We start from the raw sequence: 20,886 nt of genomic DNA on the forward strand, positions 1-20,886 counted from the left end.
GAGCTCAGAAACCCCTCTTTAACAAGAAGACCCCTCCAGCCACTCAGAGGTGACGCTCACTCTCCAGAGGGCTCCTTCACAGACACAGATGCCAAGTCTGACTCCACGCTGGATCTGCTTCTGTGACTTTCAGTTCAGTTCAGCTCAGTCAGTGTGCCCAACTCTTTGCGACCCCGTGGACTGTAGCACGCCAGGCCTCCCTGTCCATCACCAACTCCTGGAGCTTGCTCAAACTCGTGTCTATCAAGTTAGTGATGCCATCCAACCATCTCATCCTCCGTCGTCCCCTTCTCCTCCTGCCTTCAATCTTTCACAGCATCGGGGTCTTTTCCAACGAATCAGGTTTCTCCCATCACTTCATGGCAAATAGATGGGGAACAATGGAAAAATACAGGTGGCCAAAGTATTGGAGCTTCAGCTTCAGCATCAGTCCTTCCGGTGAATATTCAGGACTGATTTCCTTTAGGATGGACTGGTTGGATCTCCTTGCAGTCCAAGGGACTCTCAAGAGTCTTCTCCAACACCACAGTTCAAAAGCATCAGCTATCTTTATGGTCCAATTCTCACATTCATACATGACTACTGGAAAAACCATAGCTCTGACTGGATGGACGTTTGTTGGCAAAGTAATGTCTCTGCTTTTTAATACGCTGTCTAGGTTTGTCGTAGCTTTTCTTCCAAGGAGCAAGCATCTTTTAATTTCATGGCTGCAGTCACCATCTGCAGTGATTTTGGAGCCCAAGAAAATAAAGTCTGTCACTCTTTCCATTGTTTCCCCATCTATTTCCCATGAAGTGATGGGACCTGATGCCATGATCTTCGTTTTTTGAATGTTGAGCTTTAAGCCAACTTTTTCACTCTCTTCTTTCACTTTCATCAAGATGCTCTTTAGTTCTTCACTTTCTGCCATAAGGGTGGTGTCATCTGCATATCTGAGATTATTGATATTTCTCCCAGCAATCTTGATTCCAGCTTGTGCTTCATCCAACGTGGCATTTCACATGATGTACTCTGCTTATAAGTTAAATAAGCATATAAGTTAAAATCTGTGACTTTGATCTTTTTTTTTCATTCCGTTTGTTATTATAATAATACATAATGACCTGCCTGGGGAGCCCTGCCCCTCTGTTGAAGAGATTAACACACCCCCTTTTTGATGTTGGCCATTCCTGGAGATATTTGAAACATCATGGTCTTTCTTTCCTCACCTCCTCCCCTTCTCTGTCCTATAAAAGAAACTGGCATCCAAACCCCAACAAGATGTTTAATTTGAGACATTATTTGGCCATCTTCTCAGTCAGATCACTTTCTGAATAAAGTCATATTTCTTGCCTCAACACCTCATCTCTGTTAATTGGCCTGTCATGGCGCAAGCAGTTGAAGCTTTGACTCAGTAACATTACCACAAACACACACCACAAACACACACCACAACACCCCACAGATACACATCATGAAAACACTGTAAACACACACACCACAACCATCCCACAAGCATACACCATGAACACAGCACAAACACACACCACGAACACAGCAACTGCCTACTTATGAAGGTGTCAACTACAACTGGCACTTGCCAAGAGCATTTGCCAGCGATTGAACAACAGCAGCGTTTGCCACCTGCCTCTGTGGAGACCGAACACCACGTTGCTGCAGCTGTTGACCTCAAGACCCCCTGAAGGAGTTCAGGAAGGAGTGAGTCACTCTGTGCTCCCGGGAATCTGGTGGGACAGGTCTCCACATAGTTAGATATTTTCAAGAACTGGTTTCCTGATCCCAATCCTTGTATCTCATCATCTCTAGAAAACACTAAATCCCTTCATGGTGACATCAGCTCCACATGACCAGCAGAAAACCTTTTGTGAAGGAAGAGCTTGATTGCGCAGAGCGCCCCCTTCACCATAATCTCATCTGCTGACCTTCCCCTGTCCCTTCAGAGCAGCCTCTCAGAGCTGTCTGAGGTGCTGTCTCACAGGCTGCAGTCCTCATTTTGCCCCAAATAAAACTTCACTCACAGCTCTCAAGTTGTGCTTCTCTTTTAGTTGACAAAGGGAAAGGAAGTGACAGGAAGCGACAGGGCACAGAGGGAGGCAGGAAGTCTCGCCTCAGCAAAGCTGAGGGAAGCATTGCTCCAACCCCTGCCCTCCCCAGGCAAAGGCCATGAGAGAAGGTGCCGGCCTCTGTCCAGACAACCCGGCGTGTGTTCAGTCCATGGAACCGAGCTGAAATGGAAAGACTGTCTCTATCACCACAGGAAGGACTGTGAACAGAGAAGGTGGGCGTCCCTGGGGAGAGAACCGGCGGAGCCTTCTTGACAGAAGAGAAGCCATTTTCGGCCTGAGCCACTTTCTGATCTGAGTCTGGACACAGTGCTTGTCCTTGAACAGGTCTTAGAAACCAACAGTCTCAAGGGAACAAATGAACAACTGTTACCAGGCAAGAGCTGTAACAACAGCAATGATAATACATCGGTTGTGAAGACTCCAGTTCTGAGTCAACGGTGAGGATCAGCTTGAAGCTTGGCCACTGGATAGACAGGGACACACGGAGGACATTGACCTTTTCTGACCCTACGACTTCAATCAGCTGAAGGCTGGACTCTGTGGGCCTCTGCCCCGATCATGTGCTGACTTCGCCCCTGCTCAAGCTCCTTCGGGAACATACCCGTGCCCTTAGCTTAAAAACCCCCGAGTCTTGCTGCTGAGGAGACACCACTTTGGGAACCATCCCAGCTTTCTCCTTACTTGTTACAGGAGAAATAATAATAATAACCCTTCCTTCTGATCTCTGGCTTGGTTGTGTCTTCTGGCTCAGCACTCACCAAGAGGCCAACCCAATTTGGGGGGTAACCGTTTACCCCAGATTGGGACTCGAACCCATGTGCTGGGACTCGAACCCAGCCAAATTCCTGTTTAGGACTTAAACCCACATGGCTGGGACTCAAACCCAGCCAAAACCCATGGTACCTGGTTTCAGGACCTAATGAAGCTCAGGTTCTTGATGGCTCACCGCAGAAAGAACGCAATGAGAGACAAAGTGATAGGTAAGAAGCGGATTTATTCCAACTCACAGAGCAGCACACTCCACAGCGTGTGGGCCGTGGCAGAGGGCGAGGGCGGCCCCGGAATCTGGCGTGGTTAGTTTTTATGGGCTGGGTAATTTCATATGCTAATGGGTGGTAGGATTATTCCAACTATCTTTGGGAAGGGGTGGAGATTTCCAGGATTGGGGCCACTGCCCACTCCTTGGATGGTGCCTGGGAACCGTCATGGCACCTCTGGGGGTGTCATTTCACTTGCTGATTGAGGATCAAGGTCTAGTCTTGTCTGCCAGCCTGGTCCCATTTGACTCTAATTGGTTTACATTGTGTCCTTGGGTTACGTCATTCTTTCAAAAGTTGTGCCCTGCCCCTTTCCCTCCTGTTACAACAGGACCTCTGCCCCCTCCAACTTCTTGGGCAGTTTAAAGAGGGTGTGGCACACACATTTATTCCCACAGTAGCTATGGGAGATCTCTGCCCGTGACGCGGGTGAAATCCATGCATTCACTGCATCTGTATTTGTCCAACAGCTGCTATGTGCTGGGAGGGAGCTGGGGTCCTGCCTCCAGGGTTTTCAGTCTGACTCACGTTCTAGCCGGGGATCCAGGAAAGCATGCGATTATGAAGCAGGAGGGAAGGGGGCAGGGCTCACCTTCTGAAAGGATGAAATAGCCCGAGGACACGACATACACTGATTCGAACCAATGGGTCCAAGATGGCAGGCGAGCCCACTTCCACCGGACCTGGAGCCTCAGTGCACACTCACTGTGACCCACGGCAAGCTAAGCGACACACCCAGCGTCAGCATGACTGTTCTGAGACTGACCGCCAAACACCAAAAAGAGGAAGCACGTATATGCTTAGTCATGTATGTCCGACTCATGTCACTGGTGTCCAACTCTTTGCTACCCCGTGAACTGTAGCCCACCAGGATCCTCTCTCCGTGGGACTCTCCAAGCAAGAATACTGGAGTGAGTGGGTGGTGGTCCAGTTCCTGGAAATCCCACCCCTTCCCCCAAATATCTGGAATGATCCTCCCACTCATTAGTTTATGAAATTACTCAGCCCATAAAAACCAACCACAGCAGACTTTGGAGCCTCCCTCAGCTTCCCAGACGCCCCACACCGTGTCTGTACAGTGTGTGGTGCTCTGAATAAATCCACTTCTTACCTATCACTCTGTCTCTCACTGAATTCTTTCTGCCATGGGACAGCAAGAATCTGAGCTTCATGAAGTTCTGAGATCAGGTGTGTGATCTCAGTTAAAAGATAACAGGGTTAGGTTCCAATGTGAGGTTCAGTTCAGTTCAGTCACTCAGTCGTGTCTGACTCTTTGTGACCCCATGGACTGCAGCACGCCAGGCCTCCCTGTCCATCACCAACTCCTGGAGTTTACTCAAACTCATGCCCATTGAGTCGGTCATGCCATCCAACCATCTCATCCTCTGTTGTCCCCTTCCCCTCCCGCCTTCAATCTTTCCCAGCATCAGGGTCTTTTCTAGTGAGTCAGTTCTTCACCTCAGGTGGCCAAAGTATTAGAGCTTCAACATCAGTCCTTCCAATGAACACCCAGGACTGATCTCCTTTAGGATGGACTGGTTGGATCTCCTTGCAGTCCAAGGGACTCTCAAGAGTCTTCTCCAACACCACAGTTCAAAAGCATCAATTCTTTGGTGCTCAGCTTTCTTTATACTCCAACTCTCACATCCATACATGACTACTGGAAAAACCATAGCCTTGACTAGATGGACCTTTGCCGGCAAAGTAATGTCTCTGCTTTTTAATACGCTGTCTAGGCTGGTCATAGCTTTTCTTCCAAGGAGTAAGCGTCTTGTAATTTCATGGCTGCAGTCACCATCTGCAGTGATTTTGGAGCCCAAGAAAATAAAGTCTGCCACTGTTTCCACTGTTTTCCCATCTATTTGCCATGAAGTGATGGGACCAGATGCCATGATCTTAGTTTTTTTAATGTTGAGTTTTAAGCCAACTTTTTCACTCTCCTCTTTCACTTTCATCAAGAGGCTCTTTAGTTCTTCTCAGTTTCTGCCATATGGGTGGTGTCATCTACATATCTGAGATTATTGATATTTCTCCCAGCAATCTTGATTCCAGTTTGTGTTTCTTCCAGCCCAGCGTTTCTCATGATGTGCTCTGCATATAAGTTAAATAAGCAGGGTGATGATATACAGCCTTGACGTGCTCCTTTTCCTATGTAGAACCAGTCTGTTGTTCCATGTTCAGTTCTAATTGTTGTTTCTTCACCTGCATACAGATTTCTCAGGATACAGGTAAGGTGGTCTGCTATTCCCATCTCTTGAAGAATTTTCCACAGTTTGTTGTGATCTACACAACACTGTTGTGATCTACAGTGAAAAGCTTTGGTGTAATCAATAAAGCAGAAGTAAATGCTTTCTGGAATTCTCTTGCTTTTTTGATGATCCAATGGATGTTGGCAACTTGATTTTTGGTTCTTCTGCCTTTTCTAAATCCAGCTTGAACATCTGGAACTTCACGGTTCATGTTACTGTTGAGGCCTGGGTTGGAGAATTTTGAGCATTACTTTGCTAGCATGTGAAATGAGTGCAATTGTGCGGTAGTTTGAACATTCTTTGGCATTGCCCCTCTTTGGGGTTGGAATGAAAACTGACCTTTTCCAGTCCTGTGGCCACTGCTGAGTTTTCCAACTTTGCTGGCATATTGAGTGCAGCACTTTCACAGCATCATCTTTTAGGATTTGAAATAGCTCAACTGGAATTCCATCACTACCACTACCTTTGTTCGTAGTGATGCTTTCTAAGGCCCACTTGACTTCGCATTCCAGGATGTCTGGGTCTAGGTGAGTGATCACACCATCATGGTTGTCTGGGTCATGAAGATCTGTTTTGTACAGTTCTTCTGTGTATTCTTGCCACCTCTTCTTAATATCTTCAGTTTCTGTTAGGTCCTTACCATTTCTGTCCTTTATTGAGCCCATCTTTGCATGAAAAGTTCCCTTGGTATCTCTAATTTTCTTGAAGAGATCTCTAGTCTTTCCCATTCTATTGTTTTCCTCTATTTCTTTGCACTGAGGAAGGCTTTCTTATCTCTCCTTGCTGTTCTTTGGAACTCTGCATTCAAATGGCTATATCTTTCCTTTTCTCCTTTGCTTTTTGCTTCTCTTCTTTTCTCAGCTATTTGTAAGGCTTTCTCAGACAACCATTTTGCCTTTTTTGCAGTTCTTTTTCTTGGGGATGGTCTTGATCATTGCCTCCTGTACAATGTCACAAATCTCCATCCATAGTTCATCAGGCACTCTGTCTATCAGATCTAGTCCCTTAAGTCCATTTCTCACTTTCACTGTATGATCGTCAGGGATTTGATTTCGGTCGCATCTGAATGGCCTAGTGGTTGTCCCCACTTTCTTCAGTTTCGGTCTGAACTTGGCGATAGGAGCTCGCGATCGGAGCCACAGTCAGCTCCTGGTCTTGTTTTGCTTCTCCATCGTTGGCTGCAAAGAATATAATCAGTCAGATTTCAGTATTGACCGTCTGGTGATGTCCATGTGTAGAGTCTTCTCTTTTGTTGTTGGAAAAGGGTGTTTGCTATGACCAGTATGTTCTCCTGGGAAAACTCTGTTAGCCTTTGCCCTGCTTCATTCTGTAATCCAAGGCCAAATTTTCCTGTTACCCAGGTATCTCTTGACTTCCTACTTTTGTATTCCAGTCCCCTATGATGAAAAGGACATCTTTTTTGGGTTTTAGTTCTAGAAGGTCTTGTAGGTCTTCATAGAACTATTCAACTTTAGCTTCTTTAGCATCACTGGTTGGGGCATAGACTTGGATTACTGTGATATTGAATGGTTTGCCTTGACAATAACTGAGACCATTCTGTCATTTTTGAGATTGCACCCAAGTACTGCATTTTGGACTCTTTTGTTGACTATAAGGGCTACTCCTTTTCTTCTAAGGGATTCTTGCCCACAGTAGTAGATATAATGGTCATCTGAATTAAATTCACCAGTATGAAAAGGCAATGTGAGGTACATAGTTTCAAGTATAATGAGGTAAGGGGACTTTTATTAACTATGCCAAAGCCTTTGACTGTGTGGATCACGATAAACTGTGGAAAATTCTGAAAGAGATGGGAATAACAGACCACCTTACCTGTATCCTGAGAAATCTGTATGCAGGTCAGGAAGCAACAGTTAGAATTGGACATGGAACAACAGACTGGTTCCAAACAGGAAAAGGATTACGTCAAGGCTGTATATTGTTGCCCTGCTTATTTAACTTCTATGCAGAGTACATCATGAGAAAAGCTGGGCTGCATGAAGCACAAGCTGGAATCAAGATTGCCGGGAGAAATATCAATAACCTCAGATATGCAGATGACACCACCTTATGGCAGAAAGTGAGGAAGAACTAAAGAGCCTCTTGATGAAAGTGAAAGAGGAGAGTCAAAAAGTTGACTTAAAGCTCAACATTCAGAAAACTAAGATCATGGCATCAGGTCCCATCACTTCATGGCAAATAGATGGGAAAACAGTGGAAACAGTGTCAGACTTTATTTTCTTGGGCTCCAAAATCACTGCAGATGGTGACTGCAGCCATGAAATTACAAGACGCTTACTCCTTGGAAGAAAAGTAATGACCAACCTAGACAGCATATTAAAAAGCACAGACATTACTTTATCAACAAAGGTCCATCTAGTCAAGGCTATGGTTTTTCCAGTAGTCATGTATGGATATGAGAGTTGGACTATAAAGAAACCTGAGCGCCAAAAAATTGATGCTTTTGAACTGTGGTGTTGGAGAAGACTCTTGAGAGTCCCTTGGACTGCAAGGAGATCCAACCAGTCCATCCTAAAGGAGATCAGTCCTGGGTGTTCGTTGGAAAGACTGATGTTGAAGCTCCAATACTTTGGCCACCTGAGGTGAAGAACTGACTCATTAGAAAAGACCCTGATGCTGGGAAAGATTGAAGGCAGGAGGAGAAGGGGACGACAGAGGATGAGATGGTTGGATGGCATCACTGACTCAGTGGGCATGAGTTTGAGTAAACTCCAGGAGTTGGTGATGGACAGGGAGGCCTGGTGTGCTTCAGTCCATGGGGTTGCAAAGAGTTGGACATGACTGAGTGACTGAACTGAACTGAACTGGAGGGAACTTTTGGGGTTCAGAGAGAGCATGTGGGGTGACCCCAGGGACAAGACAATCTGAGGAGCCTTCCTGGAGAAAGTGACAGGAGGAGCAGGGATTGGTGGTGGTTTAGTCACTAATTCGTGTCCTACACTTGTGACCCCATGGGCTGTAGCCTGCCAGGCTCCCTTGTCCATAGGATTTCCCAAACAAGAGTGCTGGAGTGGGTTGCCATTTGCTTCTCCAGGGGATCTTCCCAACCCAAGAATTGAACCCAGGTCTCCTGCATTGCAGGCGGACTCCTGCGCTGCAGGCGGATTCTTTACCAACTGAGTTACAAGGAGGAAGATGAAGCAAGAGTGTTTCAGGGGAGGCACCAGCATCTGTAGAGGCCTTTGGGTAGAAAAGACAGAGATGCCCCAGAGGAAAAGAAATAATTCTGTCTGGGAGGATTCCTCCGGCCCCTCCCCGTCAAGGACAGGAAAGTCCTCACCGTCCACAGCCTCAGGAGCCCTGGCCTTGGGTTTTCTTCCAAGCCCAGCAGCAGCTGAGGGTATCAGCCCATGGTCAGGCGGGGGCCTCCTCCCTTAGGGCAAAGGTCATCTGTGCAGGTCACCAGGGCTCCTCCCAGGGGTCAGCACCTTGGGCCCCATCGCCGGCTGCCTGCAGCAGCAGCCACAACCCTGCTCGGCGCTCGCCAAAGGCCTCTGTCCACTCAGGCCCTCCGCAGGGTGGGGGAGGCCGTGCCTCCCAGGTGCGGGCCGTGCCTTTGTTCCCCGTCTGGCCCCCAGGCCAAACCCAGTGCAGTCTGTCTTTGTCAATACGGTTTTACTGGAAACAGCCTTGCCCTTCCGCGGACAAGTCATCTAAGGTTGTCTGTGTGTTACAACAGAATAGAGTGGCTTCCAGGGAACTCGTGTGGCCTGGTAAAGTGGCCTGCAGACCTCTGGGCTAGGTGCACAGAATACTTCAAAGTCTGTAAGGACCTTCAGTAAATTGCTGGAGACCTGCCGCTCCCCACGCCTTCCCTGAAATCCCATCTCAGCAAAGCACTGGCCTCATGGCTTTGTCAGGGCTGAGGCCTGCTGACATGTTTCCTGAGGAGTCTCCTACCAGGGAGATTTTCAAGAAGAGCTTTTGGTGGGCAGGGAGGAGGAGATGGGGGCTTCTTAGCCCTTGGAGCTAGCTGAGACCAGATGGCCAGGGAGAACCTGCAGGGTCTCACAGAAACAGCAGCTGTGCGGGGCGGCTCGGCTGGAAACAAGAAGGGCTGGGTCACGGGGAGGCCAGGGCGGGAGCGAGCAGCAGGCTCGAGGCTCAGCCCTCGGGACAGTGAAATGGAGACGCCTGTCAAGTGATCCCGCTCCCTGCCGGCCGCCTTGTCCGTCAGCACCCCTAATCCCGTGGAGTTTGCACAGCCCTCTGCCGGCCCATGAGGACAGCTGATGGCCTTCGTCGCAAGGCCAGACCAGCCTGGGGACAGGGCGCAAAGGAAAGCCTGTGAGGCTGGGGAGCCAGGGCCTCTCTCGGGAGGGTGTGAGGCTGGCTGGTCCCGCTCCAGGGCCGGCCGCGCGCTCGGCTGGAGGGAGGCCTCTGGGAGAGTCTGACCACCATGGCCGGGAGCCTCGCCCCAGGCCCGTCCTCTCGGAGTGGCTGAAGTGGCTCCGAGTGGTCCCTGGAGCCGCACAGCTGGGCGGGAAACCCAGCCCTGCCCCTTCCTGCTCTGGGACTTTGATCAGATCATTTAACCTCTCTCCAGCTCTTGCAGAATGAGGATGAAATAACGCCTGCCTTGCAGGGTTGTTGGGGGTGGTAAGTGAGATGATATGTGAGTAACACGTAGCAGAGTGGCTGGCATGGGCGCGGGGGTCCCATCCAGTTAGCCAATCCTTTCTCCTAATTTACACTCACCTGCTGCTGTTCTAGGCTCAAGCATCACAAGTAGCTGGCAAAAGAAGTAGCAAATACTTCCTCTGATTTAGACCTTGAGGGGCCCCGATGGCTCAGAGTTTGCTCTGGGGCACAGCCTGACTGTGATAGAACATTCTAGATCAGGACGGCTGGCCTTCCTACCCGCTCTGCTGTGAGCAATTCAGGACTCTGTGGGCAGGCCCGGGAGGCCGGTCCACCTGAACCCTGGTCTAGACCCTGAGGAATCCTGGAGGCACTTCGGACTTCCAGGATCCAGAGCCCCCTGACTCAGGCTGTGAGAAGAGAAGCAAGCTCCGACTGTGACGCTCACATTGTGAGCACACTGACCCGGCCGGGGCCCCACCCTGCTGCCCCCTGGCAGGGCAGAATCTGCCCCAAGCTAAGGGGCTGCCTCTCTGCCTTCAGGGCACTAACGGCCACAGGGATCTCCCGTCCAGCCGACAGCTGAAGCCCGCAGAACCTCCCCTTCCCTCTCTCCTGGTGTTTGGGGGCAAAACCTCTCAGATATGGACTCCCTTCTAAAGCAGCCAGTAAGTACCTACTGTGTGTCAGCCACCGTGTGGCGCTCTGCTCAGGCCGGGGCATCTGGGGGCTCGTGCAGAGAGGGAGACCCTGGTCGCGCGCGCATGTCACCAGTTCCGGAGCACGTGTTCCCCCGGCTTCCCGGGACGGGTTTTCGGTTCTGGGTAGCTGAAAGAGAAGGAGGCCCTGTCTGAGCCAGCTGCCCTTGGCCGTGATTGATGGCCTCTATTAACAGCATGCTGTAAACCGATCGAGCGCGGGGCGCCAGGCGCTCCCCCCTCGCCGAACCCCAACCAGGGAACAGTCTTCACCCCCCCAGCCTGCTGGCCCCGGCCTGAGGACAGCGTCAGGGAACCCTCTGCCATGCTGAACCGCTCCTGAAGCCCAAGCCAGTCCACTAGCCCCTGGGGAGAAAGGCCCAAACCCTGGAAGCCGACTTCTTGTGGGGGGCGGGGGGTGGGCTGCTCAGGGAGGACATTCCGGAGCGACCCTGGCAGGCAGGTGTGTCCCTTGGGCAGGTCACACGCCCTGTCTGGCCTCAGCGTCCTGGGGTGTCACAGGAGCCTCCTCCTCTACGTGGCCTCGCCCGAGTGCTGATCGCTGGGAACTTTACAGCGTCTCCCTCCCCACCCTCCGGCTCAGCATCCCTGAGAGGGGGCCTGCAGTCAGAAGCCCTCACCCAGGATAGCACCCCCACTCCCTCCCCTCCCCTGAACAAGCAGATAGCTGGATGTCCTTCAAGTTGATACAGACTTTTTGCAAAGGGAAAATAGTAGGCAAGCCAAAGGGGTGTGAGGGTCCCAGACAGAGGAGACCTCTTTACTCCAGATTGACGGGCTTTAACTTTTCAATCTCGGTGGGATCTCTCTTTCATCCTTACAAGGCAGTGACGTGCAACAGGCTTGGTTTCACCCATTGAACAGGTGGGAAAACTAAGTCCAGAGAGAGGGGGCAATCTGGAGTGGGGGCAGCCCCAGCCCCCACCCCCAAGGCTCAGTCCTCCCGTGGCCCTCGCACTGAACCAACCCCACCCCTGCCCCCATCCCTCCAGCTATGACAGGTACATAGGGAGGAGTGATGACGTTTAAAAAGCTGTGGATTAGTGTCTCCGCGCGGGACTGCTGGAGCGGTGACCTCAGTGCTCAGAAAGTCAGGCTGGCGCCAGAGCCCTCGGCCAGCGCCCCCCGCGGTGCCCCGCTGCTTCCTGCCCCAAGTCTCTGCTTCCAGCTGCCATCTTGGGTGGGCCGGGGGCTCGCGCTGGAGCTGAGACTCCCACGGAACCACGCCAGCCACCCCGTGACTCCAGGAAAGGGAGGAGACCACCCCCCCAATTTTCTCCCCCTGTCTGCCAGACCCAGGCCCGGGGCCCTGCCAGGAAGGCCCAGGGCTGGGCAGCGGCTGCGGGGCGGGCCCAGGGACCTGTCACATTTTTTCGAGGTTAATTACCACTGCTTGGAATTTGAGCTGCGCCCGTCTGGGCACAGCAAGCCTTGTGGCCGGGTAGGAGCCCTCAGTCTTTTTCAGGTGACAGCTGCTGGCCCGGGACAGAACTGTCCTCATTCTGGGGGCACCACCTCCCTGGGGGACCCCAGCTGTCTAGCTGTGAGCAGGGCCTTGCAGGTGGAGGGTGGAGATTGGACCGTGGAGGTGTGAAGTGGCCCATGGGTGGCGCGGGGGCCACGCGAGGGTAGCGGGGGCCCAGGCCAGAAGGGCGTCCTCCTGGGCCGGCCAGCCTGTCCAGCCCCAGGCACTGCACTTGCCCTTTGCGTCTGAAGGGGCAAGCATGCAACCTTTCCATTTTTGCACTGGCTTAAGGAGTCTTGGTGCCCAGCACAGCACTGGACGCTCAGCAGGCACCCGACACCGCGGTGGATGGCGCGTCCACCCGCCCACCTGTCCCCCAGGGGAGTCGTGTGCCCAGCCCTTTGGCACCCCCAGCCCCTGCCCCCCCGGGGGTGAGGACGTGTCACATGTGCTGCTGGTGAAAACCGAAGCATCCAGGGGGATGCATTTTCACTTCTAAAGATAAGCTAGAGCCGGCTGGAGAGGATTCCTGATGAGATGTGTCACATACTCATTCTCTCAGCACCGAGGTGTCACCCTGAGAGTAGCGAGGAGGGCGGCGTGCCGCGGGGACCCTGGCTGTCACTTCCCCGGGAGAGGCGTCCTATCCCTATTTGTCTGCGATTCCCTGTGCGTTGATTATTCAGCCCAGGTTCACTGTTCTGTCTCTGGAGGTCCACCTGCCCCGGCACTGTTTGTTGAGAAGTTTATCTTTCCTCCATTTCTTTTGCACTTTTGTCAAAAATCGGTCACATATATTCGCATGCACCTATTCCTGGGTCTTCTGTTCTGTTCCATTGATCCGTGCGTCCGTCCCTCCACCGATAGCACACAGTCTTGGTTATTGGGTCTTCTAAAAAGGTTCCTGGTGTGTAGCAAATGCTTGAGAAATGGTCACTATCATTCATTCATTCATCAGATATATATAAACATCACTACTAACAGAACTGCTGATATTCTTTCTATTTCATTTGCAAGAAAATGTAGCTTATCCAGAGGCCAAAATTTTAGGAACCCAAGGTTCTCTGAGTCCTAGAAATGACTACCAAAAATGTCTCTACATTTAAACAATCAAAAAGTGTGCATGTAGAATTTAACTTACAGAAAAATGGATTCCAAATGGTAGAGTCCGATCTGTTGATACTCAGGAAAAGTACCCAGGAGTTACTGGAGCAGCATTTCCCAAAGTATGTTCCTTGGTACACGAGTCTTTAAAGATGCTTCTCAAAAAAAAAAACAAAAAATTATTGTCAAAATGTTGGGGGAAATATTATACACAATTATATTATTTTTAAAGGGATCCACAATGTGTGTTATCACACTGAAGCATTCTAAAAAACCCAGCAGTAAAATCCATATGTGCAATTTGCTTTAAACTAAGGTTTCCCAAGGAGCTTCCCAAGGGGCCTCCCAGGTGGCACTAGTGGTAAAGAACCCCCTTGCCAATGCAGAAGACATAAGAGACTCAGGAGATGTAAGAGACTCGGGTTCAATCCCTGGGTCAGGAAGATCCCCTGGAGGAGAAAATGGCCACCCACTCCAGTGTTCTTGCTGGGAAAATCCCATGGACAGAGGAGCCTGGAGGACTACAGTCCATGTGGTCGCAGAGTCGGACACGACTGAAGTGACTTAGCACGCAAGGCTTCCCAAACTAATTTATTCATAGAAACCACATTTCTCCGCCCCCCACAGTAACATCCCATGATATTATTCCTGGGAACATATTTTGAAAAACACTATCATGGGGGATTGCCAGAAAGTCCACCGCATGTTAGGAGTCTGGGGCTTGTATACGAGCAGTGTTCACAGTGTGATCTGAGGACCCGGGGCATTCCCAAGGCTCTCTTGGGGAGATCAAACTGTTTTCCTAGCAATTCTAAGAGGGGATTTGCCTTGTTCACCCTCATTCCCCTGCAAGTGCACCGTGCTCTTTCCCAGAGGGCGAGTGACGTGATCTCACAAGGGGTTGAGGGCAGAAGCACATGTGTGAACCCAGCTGTCTCCTGCTAAACCAGACACGGAGGAGATTTACCAAAAAATGTCAAACAATGCCACTCTTCTCAATTGATTTTTTTTCTTTTGGAAAATGTAAGTTTTTAGAAAGCTATTTATTGATTGCGTTATTACTTTCGGCTGCGCTGGATCTTCGTTGCCGCGTGTAGGCTTTCTCTAGCTGCAGCTGGGGCTGCGCTCTGCGGATGTGCACAGGCTCTAGGCGCACAGGCGTCAGAGGCTGCAGCTCACGGCCTCAGCAGCTGCCGCGTGGCTTCAGCAGGTGTGGCGTGCAGGCTCCGGAGCTCAGGCTCTAGCTGCGGTGCCCAGGCTGAGCTGCTTCACAGTATGTGAAATCTTCCCGGACCAGGGATCAGGAACTCGTGCCTCCTGTATCGGTAGGCAGATCCACAGTCACTGGACCACCAGAGAAGTCCTATTACTGTCACTTTAAAACAAATACATGTGAGATTTCTGTTGTAATTTTAATGCTATAAATATTGATAGATATGACCATATACACAAAGCTTTTTGGGGTCCTCAATAATTTTGAAGAGTGTAAAGGGGATGTGTAAATGGGGAAGACATTCCTGTATCCCTTACCGTACTCAGCCGTTTAAATCAGCACTTCTGTTACCAGATGGGGGGGTTTCCACAAAGCAAGCAATTCCTCAATGCCCGGTGGGTGTCTGACGCTGACTGGGACTCGTGCGGACTTGGGCTCAGGCTCAGGGTGTCTGACGCTGACTCGGGCTCAGGCTCAGGGTGTCTGACGCTGACTGGGACTCATGCGGACTCGGACTCAGGCTCAGGGTGTCTGACGCTGACTGGGGCTCGTGCGGACTCGGGCTCAGGGCTCAGGGTGTCTGACGCTGACTCGGGCTCAGGGCGTCTGATGCTGACTCGGGCTCAGGCTCAGGCCCACAAGGTGGGCTCGTCTCCCCCAGCTGCGAGCCAGTATCGAGTCCTGGTGGTCCTCGCGCTTCTGACTCATGGCTGTAGACAAGGTGTTTTTCCAGGGCCTAAACTGTCCCTCCTGCCCCCACATGACAGGCATTCTCTCTCTGCCCCAGCCTGCTCCCCAAAGCAGCCACTCTGACTTCCAGAATGAGCTGAGGTCTCCATTGAGAGAACCCCCACTGTCCCAAGTGCTTTGCACACGTAGACTCACTATACTGTGAAAGTAGGTCACTTTATGCACATTTAATGGATGTGGAAACAGAGGCTCCCTAAAGGATAAGCCAATCACCCAAATTCCCACAACTAGGAAGGGAGGAACTAGGATTCGGTGCCTCCTGCTGGGAAGACTTAAATTCTACCCAGGGGCACCCAGGGGACCTGAAGGTGCTGAGGATACAGGGAGGGACACCATTCAGCAGGAGGAACCAACACAAACCCAACGACCCCCACAGGAAGCGCCCACCCTGTCCACAGTGCCCGCGGAGGGCTGTGGCCGGCCACTTCAGGCCGCCTGGACCCAGCTGGCCCCCATTCAGGCCACATTAAGCACCCCCCGACTCCGGAATCCCAAAATATGGACTGAAAGGGTCTTTGCATCCAACCAAAGCATTTTAGAAAAGGCAGAGGAACCAGAGATCAAATTGCCAACATCTGCTGGATCATCAAAAGAGCAAGAGAGTTCCAGAAAAACATCTATTTCTGCTTTATTGACTATGCCAAAGCCTTTGACTGTGTGGATCACAATAAACTGTGGAAAATTCTGAAAGAGATGGGAATAACAGACCACCTTACCTGCCTCTTGAGAAACCTGTATGCAGGTCAGAAAGCAAGTTAGAACTGGCCATGGAACAACAGACTGGTTCCAAATAGGAAAAGGAGTACGTCAAGGCTATAAATTGTCACTCTGCTTATTTAACTTATATGCAGAGTGCATCATGAGAAATGCTGGGCTGGAGGAAGCACAAGCTGGAATCAAGATTGCCGGGAGAAATATCAATAACCTCAGATATGCAGTACTCTTGCCTGGAAAATCCCATGGATGGAGGAGCCTGGTAGGCTACAGTCCATGAGGTCACTAAGAGTCGGACACGACTGAGCGACTTCACTTTCACTTTTCCCTTTCATGCACTGGAGAAGGAAATGGCAGCCCACTCCAGTATTCTTGCCTGGAGAATCCCAGAGACGGTGGAGCCTGGTGGGCTGCCGTCTATAGGGTCACACGGAGTCGGACAGGACTGAAGCAACTTAGCAGCAGCAGCAGCAGCAGCAGCAGCAGATATGCAGATGACACCACCCTTATGGCAGAAAGTGAAGAACTAAAGAGCCTCTTGATGAAAGTGAAAGAGGATGGAGAAGGAAATGGCAACCCACTCCAGTATTCTTGCCTGGAAAAGTCCATGGACAGAGGAGCCTGGCGGGCTGCAGTCCATGGGGTTACATGACTGAGCATGCGTGCATGAGGGTGGAGGGAGATGGGTTCGTAGCAATAAACTGGTAGAACTAAAAAAAAAAAAGAAAGTGAAAGAGGAGAGTGAAAAGGTTGGCTTAAAGCTCAACATTAGGAAAACAAAGATGATGGCTTCTGGTCCCATCACTTCATGGAAAATAGATGGGAAAACAGTGGAAACAGTGGCAGACTTTATTTTTCTGGGCTCCAAAATCACTGCATATGGTGACTGCAGCCATGAAACTAAAAGAGGCTTACTCCTTGGAAGGAAAGTTATGACCAACCTAGATAGCATATTAAAAAGCAGAGACATTACTTTGTCAACAAAGGTCCGTCTAGTCAAGGCTATGGTTTTCCCAGTGGTCATGTATGGATGTGAGAGTTGGACTATAAAGAAAGTTGAGTGCCGAAGAATTGATGCTTTTGAACTGTGGTGTTGGAGAAGACTCTTGAGAGTCCCTTGGACTGCAAGGAGATCCAACCAGTCCATCCTAAAGGAGATCAGTCCTGGGTGTTCATTGGAAGGACTGATGTTGAAGCTGAAACTCCAATACTTTGGCCATCTCATGCGAAGAGCTGACTCATTTGAAAAGACCCTGATGCTGGGAAAGATTGGGGGCAGGAGGAGAAGGGGACGACAGAGGATGAGATGGTTGGATGGCATCACTGATTCAATGGACATGGGTTTGGGTGGACTCCGGGAGTTGGTGGGCAGGGAGGCCTGGCGTGCTGCCGTTTGTGGGGTCGCAAAGAGTGGGACACGACTGAGCAACTGAACTGACTGACTGAAAGCATTTCACAGACAAGGAAGTTGGGGGGGGGGGTGTCTTCCATGTTCACACCGCTATTTAGTGGCAGAGCAAGGCCAAAGCCCAGGTGTCCTCACCGGGGTCGGCGTCCCAGACTGGGACAACTCCTCTCTTTCCTTTGCTGCTAGACCGAGCTCACCCCTGCCCCTCAGCGGCCCAGAGGTCCACCGCCCACCCCCGCCTCCCGCACACCCTGCCCCCGCCTGCGGGGTTCAGAACCCGCACCCGGGCAGCGTACAAGGCCGGGGGCCGCGGGGCGCACCCTTCACGGGTCCAGCCGCCCCCTCCGCCCCGCGCCGCCCTGGTCCCTCCTCCTGGGGAGAAGGAATGGGCCGCCTCTGCATCAAAGATGCGACTCAAACACCATTTCCGGATTGTGAGCGCGGAGACAGCCCTTGAATCCGCTTTCATCGCTGTCGTTGTTTATCAAGTCCTTTCTCTATAAAACGGCGAGACTGAACAGCCCAGTTCCTCTCCAGAACCCCGGCTTTTCAATACTGCAAGGGGCGACCTCGACGGTGGAACTCTGCTGCCGCAAGGAGGCCAGTCCCCTCCCGTTGCTCGTTCGCTTGGCCGAAGCTCCCTTTTCCTTTTTGGTCGGGTTGAGAAATGCCTCCCTCTCCCTTGCGCGGAGCCTCGGCGCCCCCGCGGAGGCGGGCCTTGTTGCCTTGGAGACAGCCAGGTAGCGTTGAGAGGTCGCCCCGGCAGCCAATAGAAGCGTGAGGGGCGGGGCCAGCCGGGTCTTGTGCCGCCGCGGCGGGGCTTGCAGGTTAGCAGGGGCGCGTTGAGAGAGGGGTCGCGGGGGTCGCGGGGGTCGCGGGGGTCCTGGGGCCCCGGATCCGCGGCCTGGTCGTGGGATCGGGGCTCGGAGACTCAGCGCCCCAGGGTCTCCTCCGCCCTGGGGGAGGAGCCGCGGGCGGCGGTGGGGGAGGGCGGGGAGACGGGAGGCGGGGGTCGCCCGCCGGCCTCGTCCCGGAGATCCGCGGCCCTCCCTTCCGCCCAGGAAGCCCCGCCGCCGAGCCCGCCGGGTGGGCAGTGGGAGACCGAGGCCCGGGCGAGAGGGAAGCGCCTGAGCGGCCGGGCTTGGCAGGCCCAGGACCCCGGGCCCAACCCCCGCCCTCTTCCCGTGCCGGAGCAAGCCGGTTCGCTCCGGGGCCGAGGGTGCCGCGTGGTCATCCGCCCCTTCCCCGCCTGCGTATTTTTTTTCCAGGTGGGGGATCTTGCCGGCCCCGTGAAGGCCCGAGAAGCATGAAGCTCCTGTGTGTGGTGGCCGTGGTCGGAAGTCTGCTGGTGCCCCCAGCTCAAGCCAACAAGGTGCAGCTTCCATGCACAGCCAACCCTGTCTGTGCCCGGGCGTCCTGGAGCGGGGTTAAGGGGCTACTGGTCCAGCCTGGCCCCTCACTACCCTGCTGGCTGTGCCGGGGTGGGGGCGTGTTCTCTCGGGCCTAGGCTGCAGGCCCCTGGGCAGGGGCGGTCTGCGGGGCCTGGATCTGAAACGTGCAACGTGGAGTTCTACCCAGGGTCCTGTGTTTGGGGAAGTTGTCTAGGCTCTCCGTACCTTCCTTTGCTCTTGGATGTGTTTGGGCTGGTGCCAGTAGCTCCGCTGTACTGAGAGCTTCAAGTCGCCTAAGGAGTGGGTGTAATGTAAGGGGTGTGAGGTTTGTGCAGAGGCAGGTTTCTGGGTGGAGAGGCCTCACCTTTGAGCAGGGATTCGAGATCACTTTCATTCTTTAGGGGTAATGGCTCGGAACTGGGTTGAGTAGGTCTCTGGAATTTGAGATTGTGAAAATCACTGATGCTTTTAATCCGACGGAGTCTGTGGTTTGCTTCCAGTTCCTCTGGGCAATTCCTAACTGGAATGAATATTCTCTGTTGTTGTTTGTTGTCTCTGACCTGTTCCATAGAGGGAGAACTTCCAGAGGGTTTGCTAGAGTGTTTCCATGGAAACGTCCACTCTCTGTGGTTCACCCCAGCCTTTCCCTTCCCTGATCCTTACCTAAGACGTTGGCGGTGGGGTGGGGAGAAGAGGCCGGCCCCTAAGACTGCTGGAGCCCAGTACACACACAGGTGTGAGGCCCAGGGCGAAGGACTGCCACCTTGCTTGCCCCTCCGCGAAGCCGTGAGTGTCATTTGCAGCCCAGATAGTTTCTTGAGGACCCTGTGGTGTAGCTCCAGATGTCATTCCTGCTGAACGTGGGCCTGGGAGATGGTCAGGGGCACTCATACGGTCACTTTATGGAAGAGGGACCTGGAAGTTGAGAGTCTTGCTAGAACCTGAATCCAGCCACCCTGCCCACCTGACCCGTGACTTCTCTTGCAGAGTTCTGAAGATATCCGTTGTAAATGCATCTGTCCACCATATAGGAACATCAGCGGGCACATTTACAACCAGAATGTGTCACAGAAGGACTGGTAAGACGTTGCCCGGGCTGGCCCTTGAGGTTGTGGGTGCTGACTGGGCCTTGTGGACCCCCAGAGGATAAGTTCGCTCTCCCATTTCCACAGAGAGCCTTACAAAAGAATATTTTGTCCCAGGACACACATTTGATTGGAAATAAGATCCAGATGTCTTTAATCCCAGCTGAGGGGTTCCTGGTCTGAGGAGGGGATTTTGCTTCGATTCTGGTGTTTGTTCATGTCTGCAGAATAGGTAGCACGTTGGGAGAGAGGGGGTTAGGGCCACACACTGTGGGAGTTTCTTGAAGCTGTGTTAGCTGTGTTTGGTGCCAGTGTTATAACCACCTTGTGAGGCAGTGCTCCCATGAAAGCTGCAGAGACGGAGACCTAGAGAATGTCCGTTGTACTCCTGGAGTCTTGAATCCACTTCTGGATGCCTCACTTCAAAAAAGAGGGAAATAAGTAAGCATTCATTCAGAGAAAGGAGGCCCGCTTGTTGAAGGGAAGTTTCAACATGCTGCCCTGGGAAGAGCAGTTTAAGGAACTGCAGTCGAAAGGAGAGGCCTTGGGGGCACACGTATCTGAAAGGGTGGGGAGTGGTGGTGTGCTCTGGGGCGGTTCCGTGTGGTGCGTTAGGACTGGGCCAGTGAGGTGAGCGCCAGGGGACCAGATTTCAGTATGGTGTGCGGGGCTTCTCTCATCCAGGCTGTGTCAGGAGCTGGGGCGCCACGTCCTGAGGGCTCTGAGCACAGGTGGGCTGACGCCTGGGCCAGGTCCCTGTGGATGGGATACGCTCACGTGAGGGGGCGGCCCAGGATCACCAGGGAGCTTTGAGAAAATAAGCAGTTCCAGCACCCGCTCTCTTGAGGATTTTGGGTTCTTCTTGTTGTTCGCAGCTTTACTGAGATAAGTCAGACGTACGATGTTGTGTAAGGTTTCAATGGATGGCGTGGTGACTTGACACGCACGTACTGTGAAGTGAGGTTAGACAGCACCTCCATTGCCTCGCGTGATTGCCGTGGAGGGTGGGGGGTAGGTAGCTCGTTTACGATCTGCTCTCAGTGGCTCTCCCGTGTACGTAATACAGTGTTGTTACCTGTAGTC

At 52.2% G+C, this 20,886-nt stretch overlaps 1 protein-coding gene and 1 long non-coding RNA gene across 5 annotated transcripts in view; one reads left to right on the forward strand and one right to left on the reverse strand.

Moving 5' to 3' along the window:
• On the reverse strand, positions 1 to 10,727 carry LOC145505444 (uncharacterized). The gene is made up of 2 exons (XR_014053048.1): positions 10,635 to 10,727; positions 1 to 1,014 (listed from the first exon to the last, which is right to left on the reverse strand). It is a non-coding gene; the product is annotated as an uncharacterized LOC145505444 (long non-coding RNA).
• TMEM9 (transmembrane protein 9) overlaps positions 10,442 to 20,886 on the forward strand; it is a 19,480-nt gene continuing 9,035 nt past the window's right edge. Inside the window, exons 1-3 of one of the 4 annotated variants that reach the window (XM_081487487.1) lie at positions 10,442 to 10,622; positions 18,596 to 18,699; positions 19,706 to 19,797. In XM_081487487.1, the coding sequence (XP_081343613.1) occupies positions 18,634 to 18,699; positions 19,706 to 19,797 (158 nt within the window). In that variant the 5' untranslated portion in view covers positions 10,442 to 10,622; positions 18,596 to 18,633. Of the gene's footprint in view, positions 10,623 to 18,113; positions 18,414 to 18,595; positions 18,727 to 19,705; positions 19,798 to 20,886 lie in introns of those variants that run through there. The other 3 variants (XM_081487488.1, XM_081487484.1, XM_081487486.1) reach the window with 3 other exon arrangements.

This window comes from Giraffa tippelskirchi, chromosome 5, assembly GCF_054371585.1.
Source record: "Giraffa tippelskirchi isolate mGirTip1 chromosome 5, T2T-mGirTip1v1.2.pri, whole genome shotgun sequence".
NCBI classification, from domain to species: domain Eukaryota; kingdom Metazoa; phylum Chordata; class Mammalia; order Artiodactyla; family Giraffidae; genus Giraffa; species Giraffa tippelskirchi.